At 45.8% G+C, this 12,516-nt stretch overlaps 1 protein-coding gene across 1 annotated transcript; it reads right to left on the bottom strand.

Annotated features, from left to right (window-relative positions):
- Positions 1–2,083: 2,083 nt before the first annotated feature.
- Positions 2,084–2,986, bottom strand: ppp1r3g (protein phosphatase 1 regulatory subunit 3G; the record flags this gene model as incomplete). Its single annotated transcript, XM_080793295.1, has 1 exon — positions 2,084–2,986. The coding sequence occupies one exon, from the start codon at positions 2,984–2,986 to the stop codon at positions 2,084–2,086; it is 903 nt and encodes a 300-aa protein (XP_080649421.1).
- Between the last annotated feature and the right edge of the window lie 9,530 nt (positions 2,987–12,516).

Consider the following 12,516-nt stretch of genomic DNA (forward strand, 5'->3'; position numbering starts at 1 on the left):
AGTCATTGGCTGCTCAGTGGTGCAAAGTGATACAACACAAAGTGTGGTACTTTTACTTCACTTTCCATTTTTGTTACTTCTACTCCACAATAATCACACTGACAGATTTAGTTTATTTTTTTCTTTCCAGATTTTATTAATACAAAACTATGAACCGATGGTCGCAATTTACCACTTTAATTAAAAAAAACAACAACAACAATTTACAATGTGATGATCTACGTGTGAGCTTGTAGACTGGTGTTGTTGTTTATTGTTTACAATTCAATTCAATCTTTATTACAGGGTCCAGATCACATACAGAGAAACAAAAGACAGTAAATTAAACAAATTACATTAAAAATAGAATTTTTTAAATATACATATATACATATACACACATACACAGTGCATATGCTCACAGCCTGTATAGAGGCAGTTTCGCCAATGTCTCCAAATCATGGAAGAGAACCTATTAGAGCTCTTCACAGGGTTGGTTAACAACCTGATGACACAGTTGTCAGACTCCTCTAGTCGACACATGAATTTGTACATTAAGTTTCTTGACAGGTAGGCACCCCCAAGTTCACAAACAGCTGACTGGCACTGTGCCAACTTGGTACCCTCACTAGTAATCGTAATGCATCATTATATGCAACCTTAAGTTCATGCATGCTACTCACCTTGTAGTTACTCCACAGGTGAGATGTATACAATGGTGTACAGAAAGCTTTAAACAGTGATACCTTGACATCTGAAGAGCAATAATGACATTTCCTCATGCCTGGGCATACAGTTTGCACCTTTGTCTATGAATGTCTTTATCATCTGTGAGGTCATCAGAGATATAGTGACCGAGGTACTTAAACTTAATCTCACTGCAGACAAGGAGAATGTTATCACTGAGAATAAAGTTAGGAAAGACTGCCTTTTTATCCTCTTTACTTCGCACAATCAGGATGCTATACTCTTCTTGGCATTATACTTACTATTAAAGTCAATACGGTACTGGGAACAAATCCTCAGAAGCTGCTGCTTGCACTGTACGGTGACATGATAACCAAATCGTCCGCGTACATAAGATGGTTCACAACAGTATTGCCGATAACACAGCCAGTTTTACAGAAGTTCAGGTTACTAGATAGATCATCCATGTACAGATAAAATCCCCCCCCTGTCTGACCCCATTCCCAACATGTATGGTTCCGATGCAGTATTGCCCCACTTCACCTGCATCAGCTGATGTGCATACCAAAAGGTTAAAATCCTGATAATGTACTTGGGTACCCCTCTTTGGCACATTTTAGCAAATAACTTAAAATGGTTTAGTCTATCTATCTATCTATCTATCTATCTATCTATCTATCTATCTATCTATCTATCTATCTATCTATCTATCTATCTATCTATGCATCTATCCATCCATCCATCTATCCATCCATCTATCTATCATCTATCTATTTATCTATCTATACTGAGATCTGAGTTGTGATTTCTCTAGATATGAATGAATATTATCTCTATTTCTCACAGGAAACAAGAGACAGTGACATGTCTGACATATGACTGCATACTTCTCTGTCCCCTCACATCAGCCATGCTGAGCTCACCATTTCATATTCAAACGTCAAATATAATAATTAACGATCCAGGTATTTTGAATTGTCATACAGAAGATGAGTGTCCTCCCAGCTTCAGCTCACATAACTCTGTAGTGGACACTGGACAGTCAAGAAAAAAAGATCAAAATGTGAGCTTTTAGATGATTGTCTCATGTATTTCCCTAGCCCTGAAACACGACTGTCATGATTATCATGACATGGTTCACATGACAGTACAAGCGTCATGTGAACCATAGCATGGCTATAGTATTTCCCTTGATATGGCTGTATAAAGCTCTTTGCTATATCAACGCACGATTCAGTCTCCAGGACAAACTGTTGATCAAAATGCGAACTGGAACTCAGCGAATGTCAAGCATAATTAACCACATTAGACTTTCAGTGGGTGAAAAAAGTTCAGAAGTGTAACTTCTATAGCATTTACGCATGGCACTGGGGAACCTTTTACGCACGACGCAACGCATGAGCGTCATGCAGGGCCTTCAGTACGTAGGCTGGAACGCCGCGCTGACGAAAGAGGCGCCGGGCGTGCAGTGGTACCTCAGCGTGTAATTCTCCCCGTCGTTGTTGTCCCAGAACTCGCCGTGCTCGGTGCGCAGGTACAGGGCGAAGTGGACCGCGGAGACCGGCGCCATGAACGGCGGCGTGTACATGGTGAAGGAGAAACGCTCCTCATGACGAGGAGGAGGCTCCGAGGAGGCCACGGGCAGCGCCTGCGCGTCCACGTGAGAGAGCCAGTCGTTGAAGGTGTACCGGACCCCGACTTCTCTCTGCGCGGAGGAGGGGGCGTCGTCGAGGACGCGGATGTGTCCGCGCACGTCGAACTGCGCGATGGCGATGTTCTCCAGAGCGACCCGGCCGCTTCGGAGCCTCCGATCCACGTCCTCCTCGACGGGGTTCGGGAAGCAGGCGACCAGCCGGTCCTGCTGCGGTGCCGCGGTTCTCAAGCCGGACGTGAAGCTGTCACACAGGTCCCCTAGGGCCGCCGTGCGCTCCTGCTGCTGCGGGGGGAAGCTCCGGAACCGGGAAAGAACTTTGAGCGGGATCTGCGGGGCTTCCAGCGAGCTGAAGTGCTTGACGATGGCCAGGTCCATGCCCATGGAGTCGGCGAACTTCACCCGCTTTCTGCAGTCGCCGTTCACATAGAGCGCCGCGGGGTAGGCTGGTAAGGACTTGGCTCTCCTGCGGTCCCTCATGGATCTCTCCAGCTGGGACAAGTCGACGTCATCTTCCAAATCCTCATCGCTGTAATCGTCCTCTTTATGTCCGTTCTCCGTGGACGTGTCGAACGGATCATCACCCGACTGACACAGAGCACTGTCCCCCGGACTGTTGTCCAGCGCTGGTGTCGGTGCGTAACGGTGGTAGAGAGGTGCGTCGGACATTTTCTTTTGGTCGACTTGCCCCTGGCCTGTCTGTCGCAGGCAGCTGTCTCTCTCTCTCTCTCTGTGTCAGTGCTGCACTGTCAGTCCACGAGGCGAGAGACAGATAGAGTGGGTTTGTATTAAAGCGAGGACACGCCCCCGTGCACCTTGCAGGCAGTAGGCTAATATCATGGAGGTTTAGGCGACCCATGGTGTGCATGTATGAGTTTATGTCATCATCAACTTGACTTGACGTCACGCAGTTTACAAATATCAACTATCACCTGTTTTATGAGTATGTGTCTGTTTACTACTAACTAGGCTAGCTACTAAATACAACACACACACACACACACACACACACACACACACGCACACACACACACACACACACACACACACACACACACACACACACACACACACACACACACACAGTCATATGTCATCACTTAAATGTATATTATTACTTATGCCACAAGTACTGTGGTCGGCTGCATAATGTAGGCCTGTCCTCGGTGGTCCCTAATTGGCTGTTGATGGTGATGACATAACGAAGGTATGTTTGGTGATTGGCTGGGTATGTATGCTATGTCAGGGTAAGAATGGTGGTCCCTTATTGGCTGTTGATGGTGACGTAACTGAGGTACATTTCAGGGTTGGTATAAGGTCAATAAAGGTCTAAGGATTTAGAACAGCAGTTGTAATAGACATTGGATGGGTTTCCCAAATAGGTTTTGTGTTGCACATAGCTTGAACACACCCCTCTAGGCCGCAAACAGAAGCCTGTGTGCGGCCTAATTGGCAGCCAATCAGACACTATGTCCTTTTTTGGGAAACACTGTCAAACACAACAACATTGTGCAAGTGAATTAAATGGAATAACATTCTATTGTGGGTTAATAAATATAGGCCTATACAAGGAGGTTAAATGGGAGGCTATTGTGCAGTCAAAGTTACCAATACAAGCTAGTTAATTCAGCATTCTTTTATTGACCGGTCAGGCCTACCATTGTGTGGCACATCTATGCACGGAATATCTATGTTCACAGTGAAAGGGGGTGTTGTTGAGAAGAACCACGCGCCCACTCACTATATGCGTATTTCCTTTGGGAAACCCATCCATTAGTTAGTAACAGTACTTGCACGGCTGCACGCTCTGCTTGCGCACATGTAGGCCATGTATGGGCTACTTGTGTGCAAGGCGCAAGTTGGCACCTCGACAGAGTGCATTTCTAGTTATTATTATTATTACTGCAGATGATGTGTTCCTGATGACACCATCGGTCCGAGACCTTCAGCTCTCACTGGACCAGTTCGCATCGTGTTATACGGTGGCTGGGATGAGGATCAGCATCTCCAAATCTGAGGCCAGGGGTCTCAGCAGGAAACCCATGGATTGTGCAGTCCAAGTAGGGAATGAGACATTAACCCAGGTGAAGGAGTGTAAGTATCTCGGTGTCTTGTTCAAGAGTGAGGGGAGGACAGAGAATGAGATCATCTGGAGAATCAGAGTGGCAGGGTATTGCAGTCGCTGTACCGCAGTCACTGTATCGTTCCTACACTCACCTATGGTCATGAAGGTCATGACCGACAGAATAAGGTCGCGAATACAAGCAGACGAAAAGGCGTTTTCTCAGATGGGTGGCCGGCATCTTCTTCGTTTAGAAAGAGCCAGCTTAGGTGGTTCGGGGATTTGGTAAGGAGGACTCTCGACTGCCTCCCTAGGGAGGTCCTCAATGCACGTCGCACTGGAAGGAGACCCCCGGGCAGACCAAGGATGAGATGGAGGGATTACATCTCCAAAATGCTCTTGGAACGCCTTGAATGAAGTTACTAATCCTGCTGTGGAGAGGGAAGTTGAAGAGCACAATATAATTTATTAAGGCGACATGGAAGTAGCAGCATGAGCACTGCAGATAGTATTTTTCTGTCTGAACAAATATGCAGCCTATTTACATAATGGAGCCCGTTGCACGTTGTCACAGTGCAAACAAGCTCCATGACACACGCACGTCGTCACCATCACCCTGACGTCACTGAGTCTTTCTCCTGTTATTGACAGCGTCGTTTTCTGTGTTTAGGATCAATAGTCAGAATTTGAGAGGACCTGTGATGTCATGACATACTTTTTATTGTCCTTGGCCTAAAAACGGCTATAGCCGTCATCACAAATGTTGCCTTATTGGTTGTCTATGATGGGTTATACAAAAAATGGCCATACCATTTTTTTGCGATATTTCCAGACCTCTCATTCTGTGGACCTTAATGACCAAGTGAATAGAAAAAACACAAACAAAAATTATGTCATGACATCACAGGTAAATCCTTAACCGTTGAGCTTTTGGGCCTGTGGCTCCCCGGCTACCCCTCTGTGTTACTCAGGTTGACAGCAAGGGCAGAATCCGTTTTACCGGCCCGGCAGGCCGGCCGGTAAACAGGGCCGGCCGGTCCTTAAAAGGGCCGGCCGGTCCTTAAAAGGGCCGGCCGGTAAAAAGGGCCGGTAAAAAGGGCCGGTAAAAAGGGCCGGTAAAAAGGGCCGGCCGGTCCTTAAAAGGGCCGGCCGGTCCTTAAAAGGGCCGGCCGGTAAAAAGGGCCGGTAAAAAGGGCCGGCCGGTCCTTAAAAGGGCCGGCCGGTCCTTAAAAGGGCCGGCCGGTCCTTAAAAGGGCCGGCCGGTCTTAAAAGGGCCGGCCGGTCCTTAAAAGGGCCGGCCGGTTGTAAAAAGGGCCGGCCGGTCGTTTTAAGGGTCGGCCGGCCGGATTTTTTTTTTTTTTTTTTTTTTTCCCCAAGTTTTTTTTTTTTTTTGGTAACTCTGTCATTTCTCAACCGTTTTGGATGGGGGTGGTCTCATTTGAATCGTGCCGCCCCCCCGGGGGCATCCTTGGGGGTCTCAAAGTTGGGGGACCCCCCGGGACCCCCAGGGACCCCCAAATGGTAACTCTGTCATTTCTCTACCGTTTTGGATGGGGGTGGTCTCATTTGAATCGTGTTGCGTTCCCGGGGGCGTCTTTGGGGGTCTCAAGGTTCGGGGACCCCCCGGGGACCCCCAGGGACCCCAAAATGGTAACTGTCATTTCTCTACCGTTTTGGATGGGGGTGGTCTCATTTGAATCGTGCCGCCCCCCCGGGGGCATCCTTGGGGGTCTCAAAGTTGGGGGACCCCCCGGGACCCCCAGGGACCCCCAAATGGTAACTCTGTCATTTCTCTACCGTTTTGGATGGGGGTGGTCTCATTTGAATCGTGTTGCGTTCCCGGGGGCGTCTTTGGGGGTCTCAAGGTTCGGGGACCCCCCGGGGACCCCCAGGGACCCCCAAATGGTAACTGTCATTTCTCTACCGTTTTGGATGGGGGTGGTCTCATTTGAATCTTGTTGCGTTCCCGGGGGCGTCTTTGGGGGTCTCAAGGTTCGGGGACCCCCCGGGGACCCCCAGGGACCCCCAAATGGTAACTCTGTCATTTCTCTACCGTTTTGGATGGGGGTGGTCTCATTTGAATCGTGTTGCGTTCCCGGGGGCGTCTTTGGGGGTCTCAAGGTTCGGGGGACCCCCCGGGGACCCCCAGGGACCCCCAAATGGTAACTGTCATTTCTCTACCGTTTTGGACGGGGGTGGTCTCATTTGAATCGTCTCGCCCCCCCGGGGGCGTCTTTGGGGGTCTCAAGGTCTCAGGGACCCCCAAATTGTAACTCTGTCATTTATCTACTTTTTTGGACGTGGGGGTTAGCTTGTTGCACTTACTCACTCATCATTTTCATTGTAATGGATTTATTGACATTCAATTCAAATTGTCATTTATTTAATCATGATGCATTTAATTTGTATAACAGCATTTTAAAAATCAAATCCTCTTAAAGTTAATTTAGACTAAATGTCAAGGCAAAAATTGTGTTAATATTTATTCATACATTTTCTATGATGAATTATACAGTTATTATTATTATTAATTATACAGGGCGCATCGGACGTTGTGATTTTTCAGGGAGGCCGCCAACTCGTGACAGGGAGTCCTAAAACTGCTGAAATGTTTTGAAAAAATGTGGATTATTTTTTGAAACATTTTTTTTCTCCAAATATGACAAGATGTTTCACTTGTGCTGTATGCTTCATTATGTAAAATGTGTTTGAAATGAAATGTAATGTGACATGTTTTGAATTACATTGCGTTCAAGAAATTGTCATTGTCTTAATATTATTATGTGAATTTGATATGAATTGATTTGCCAATGTAGTTGCTAATGAATGAATGTATGAAATACTTTCTTTTATCTCATGCATAATTGTAATGTTTTAAAAAATGAAATAAAAATGTAAAAAAAAATGCATGAGAAAAAAACGGGTCTTCACTCTTCGCGCATGCGCACATCTACAGTACCCTGTTGAATGCATATTCCATACACTTGAATATAAACACATGGTTGAGATAACATTGTTCATTTGTGTCTAACATCAATGGGAACTAGAGATGCTAAGTGCTAACATTGATAACAGCTAAAGTGCATTAATGGCAAACTTTTTTTTTAAATGTTCTTTTTTAGCCTATATTGTGTATGGACACAATAGCTACATTTTAGACTGTATCATTATTGTATATTATATTTAAAAAAAAATAGACAGACAAACAGACAGACAGATAGATTGACAGGCAGACAGACAGTGTGTGCGTATACAGTGTGTGTGCGTGCGTGCGTGCTTCATCGTATTTATTATTATTATTATTAATAATAATAATATTTATACTTCATTGTATTTAATATTATTATTATTATTATTATTATTATTATTATTATTATTATTACTATTACTATTACTATTACTATTACTATTACTATTATTATTATTATTTATATTTATACTTTATTGTATTTATTATTATTATTATTATTATTATTATTTATATTTATACTTCATCATATTTTTATTATTATTATTATTTTATCTCTTTTCCTACTTGGATCCGTAGCCACTGGCACTGCCTGGTTTGTCCATCTGTACCTGCATGCATAGATTGATTGCTCAGTAGGGCCAGTAGGGCCAAGTTAGGGCCCTAGGAAGGAGGGAGAAAGGAAGGAAGCAAGGAAGCCCAGTAGAACCCAGTAGAACCCAGTAGGACCCAGTAGGACCCAGTAGGACCCAATAGGGCCCAGTAGGGCCCAGTTAGGGCCCTAGGAAGGAGGGAGGAAGGAAGGAAGCAAGGAAGGAAGGAGTGTGAGTGTGAGTGTGTGTGTGTGTGTGCAATGCAATTGGGGTACTTGGTATGCTAAATGATGTATAGGAGTCGAGTGGCACACACACACACACACACACACACACACACACAAACACACACACACACACACACACTCACACTCACACTCCTTCCTTGCTTCCTTCCTTCCTTCCTTCCTCCCTCCTTCCTAGGGCCCTAACTTGGCCCTACTGGCCCTACTGAGCAATCAATCTATGCATGCAGGTACAGATGGACAAACCAGGCAGTGCCAGTGGCTACAGATTCAAGTAGGAAAAGACATAAAATACTAATAATAATAAATACGATGAAGTATAAATATAAATAATAATAATAATAATATTAAATACAATGAAGTATAAATATAAATATTAATAATAATAAATACGATGAAGCACGCACGCACACACACACTGTATACGCACACACGCACACACACACACTGTATACGCACGCACGCACACACACACACAAACACACTGTATACGCACGCACGCACACACACACACACACACACACACTGTATACGCACGCACACACACACACTGTATATGCATGCACGCACACACACACACTGTATACGCACGCACACACACACAAACACTGTATACGCACGCACACACACAGACTGTATACGCACGCACGTACGCACGCACGCACGCATACACGCACGCACAATGTATGCGCATGCACGCACACACACTGTATACGCACGCACACACTGTCTGTCTGTCTGTCTGCCTGTCTGTCTGCCTGCCTGTCTGTCTGTCTGTCTGTCTGTTTGTCTGTTTGTCTATTTTTTTTAATATAATATACAATAATGATACAGTCTAAAATGTAGCTATTGTGTCCATACACAATATAGGCTAAAAAAGAACATTTAAAAAAAAAAGTTTGCCATGTGCAAGTTTCGAACTCGCACCTACATGGAGCAGTGACTCCAGGGGCGAGAGCGCTGACCGCTACACTACCAAAGGACTACATTAATTTCGAGATTTGTACTACTAGGATAAATAACCTGCACCGCGGCAGGCAAAATAAAAATACCAAAGTCAACCTTTTACGTCGCAAATGGGTAGCTATAGACCAGACGAGTCATCAAACCGCCACGAGGAGTTCTAATATGCCGACGTATTCATCAAACCACCACAACGTATAATAAACCGCCATACAACGTATTAATTAATAGTTGCGACTTACGTCAACCGCCTTTAACAGTTGTATTGAGTTGTACTTGAAATGTACTGTAATTCTGCAAACTTAATAAACCAACCAATCAATCATGACTTGAAAAAGAAGACACTTTAGTGGCTTGTATATCTGCTGTTAATGGTGCGTTTCGTCTATTTTTGTTTTTACAGTAAAATGTACCTGCTTTGCACTACTGCATGCTTCAATGAGGAATGCTAACAACAGAACCATGCTAGTTAGCTAACACATCGTACGGACTGGTCTATTTTATTGTAACCACAGTTTACATTAGTGTATGTGTTTATTTCTAGTTTTATATAAAAGCAACAAAATACATTTTCGTTGTGGCTTGACTGTTTATTGCACAGTAATTGAGTAATTAATTGCACAGTTTTGTCGGGTAACGGCGAGCCTTGTCAGAGGGAAATAGATTGGTTAAATGTCCATTACTGAAAAGTGTGTGTGTGAGAGAGCTATAGTAAGAATAATATGCAAATTGTTCTCTCTGTCTCCCTCCCATAAATAAATATCTATCATGACAATGTCAAGATTTACCATGTGGGGGTCCCCGAACCTCCCCCCGATAATGCGCCCATAGAGGCAACACGATTCCAACCAACCCCTGTCCAAAACAGTTGAGAATTGATAGTTACCATGGGGGGGTCCCCGCACTTTGAGACCCCCAAAGACACCCCCGGGGACGCAACACGATTCAAATGAGACCACCCCCATCCAAAACGGTTGAGAAATGACAGAGTTACCATTTGGGGGTCCCTGGGGGTCCCTGGGGGCCCCCCAACCTTGAGACTCCCAAAGACTCCCCCGGGGACGCGACACGATTCAAATGAGACCACCCCCATCCAAAACGGTAGAGAAATGACAGAGTTACCATTTGGGGGTCCCTGGGGGTCCCCCAACTTTGAGACCCCCAAGGATGCCCCCGGGGGGGCGGCACGATTCAAATGAGACCACCCCCATCCAAAACGGTAGAGAAATGACAGAGTTACCATTTGGGGGTCCCTGGGGGTCCCGGGGGGTCCCCCAACTTTGAGACCCCCAAGGATGCCCCCGGGGGGGGCGGCACGATTCAAATGAGACCACCCCCATCCAAAACGGTTGAGAAATGACAGAGTTACCATTTGGGGGTCCCTGGGGGTCCCGGGGGGTCCCCCAACTTTGAGACCCCCAAGGATGCCCCCGGGGGGGCGGCACGATTCAAATGAGACCACCCCCATCCAAAACGGTTGAGAAATGACAGAGTTACCATTTGGGGGTCCCTGGGGGTCCCGGGGGGTCCCCCAACTTTGAGACCCCCAAGGATGCCCCCGGGGGGGCGGCACGATTCAAATGAGACCACCCCCATCCAAAACGGTTGAGAAATGACAGAGTTACCATTTGGGGGTCCCTGGGGGTCCCGGGGGGTCCCCCAACTTTGAGACCCCCAAGGATGCCCCCGGGGGGGCGGCACGATTCAAATGAGACCACCCCCATCCAAAACGGTTGAGAAATGACAGAGTTACCATTTGGGGGTCCCTGGGGGTCCCGGGGGGTCCCCCAACTTTGAGACCCCCAAGGATGCCCCCGGGGGGGCGGCACGATTCAAATGAGACCACCCCCATCCAAAACGGTTGAGAAATGACAGAGTTACAAAAAAAAAAAAATTAACTTAAAAAAAATACGGCCGGCCGACCCTTAAAACGACCGGCCGGCCCTTTTAACGACCGGCCGGCCCTTTTTACAACCGGCCGGCCCTTTTAAGACCGGCCGGCCCTTTTAAGACCGGCCGGCCCTTTTTACCGGCCCTTTTTACCGGCCGGCCCTTTTAAGGACCGGCCGGCCCTTTTAAGGACCGGCCGGCCCTTTTTACCGGCCCTTTTTACCGGCCCTTTTTACCGGCCCTTTTTACCGGCCGGCCCTTTTAAGGACCGGCCGGCCCTTTTAAGGACCGGCCGGCCCTGTTTACCGGCCGGCCTGCCGGGCCGGTAAAACGGATTCTGCCCTCCCTCCAGGTTGAAGAGTGTAGAGTCTGCAGACCACTTCATTCAGTCCTCCATTGCTGGCTCCCAGTCAAACACAATAGATTTCAAAATACTGCTCGCCACCTACAAGGCCCACAACAACTGCTGCCCCCTCTCTGACCTCCTCCACTGCTACGCCTCCTCCCGATCCCTCATCTGCATGGTGATGCCAACCCCCTGGAGTTTTTTAAACTAAAGTTGTTTTTGTTTGTTTTGTTTTGTAGAGGTACAAAGTACCAAAAGCTAACCATAACATTTGTTTAAATTCCTTCATCCCAAATGCCATTAAATCCCCGGATTAATTTCTACTTGCAAAAAACAGATTTCAACCTTACTACTACTTTTTACTACTAGGACTTATCAGAGTTAATGATGTAAAAAAATATGTAATAATTTACATTTGGGGGATATCTTTCACAATAATGAATAAAACATGTTCTAGAACATTCTAATGATCACGCGGGTACACTGTCGCATCAGGTCACAAGTTGTAGAGAAGAGTCGACCGCCATAGGCTATTTCTAGCACCATACTGAGAACGTGTTGCCATACTATGCTGTCTGTCGGTGTCGGCTCTCAGGTGTAACAACTACTCCAAAACGTGTCCATATATGGAGCGTCACAAACTGACCTGGCAGGGCAGCCACCCTCAACAACATGTACACCTTCACTGACATGAGCCACTAAAAAGTTAGGTCTAGTTTTGAGAGATTTAACTGAAGGTTTGACCTACGAATCAATTATATAAGTGCCAGCCCCATCATCACACGCTGAAGACTTTGCTGTCGTTAATGCTTCTTTGATCATTATAAATCATAGGCTACATTGATTATACTTGCATAATTGTATTTTATTTTATATACCTTTATTTTTCTTGTATTATTTGTTGCAATAGCTCTTTCTCAAGCTTTCATTTGATTTAAAATGTATAATCAAAATTCACAAAATAATCTCAGTGTTACCTTTATGTACATGTCATCTAAATAGGTTGTCGTTCAAAGGTGGAGGTGCCTGACCGAAATGCACATCAACACTACCCCCTAGTGTCCATTTAAGGCATCACGCTGAAGCCTTAATTCTTATCTCGGCAGGAGTGCAGTGCAACTAAATGATGGTG

This window comes from Protomyctophum bolini (genome assembly GCF_963924005.1).
Source record: "Protomyctophum bolini genome assembly, chromosome: 21".
Classification (NCBI taxonomy): Eukaryota; Metazoa; Chordata; class Actinopteri; order Myctophiformes; family Myctophidae; genus Protomyctophum; species Protomyctophum bolini.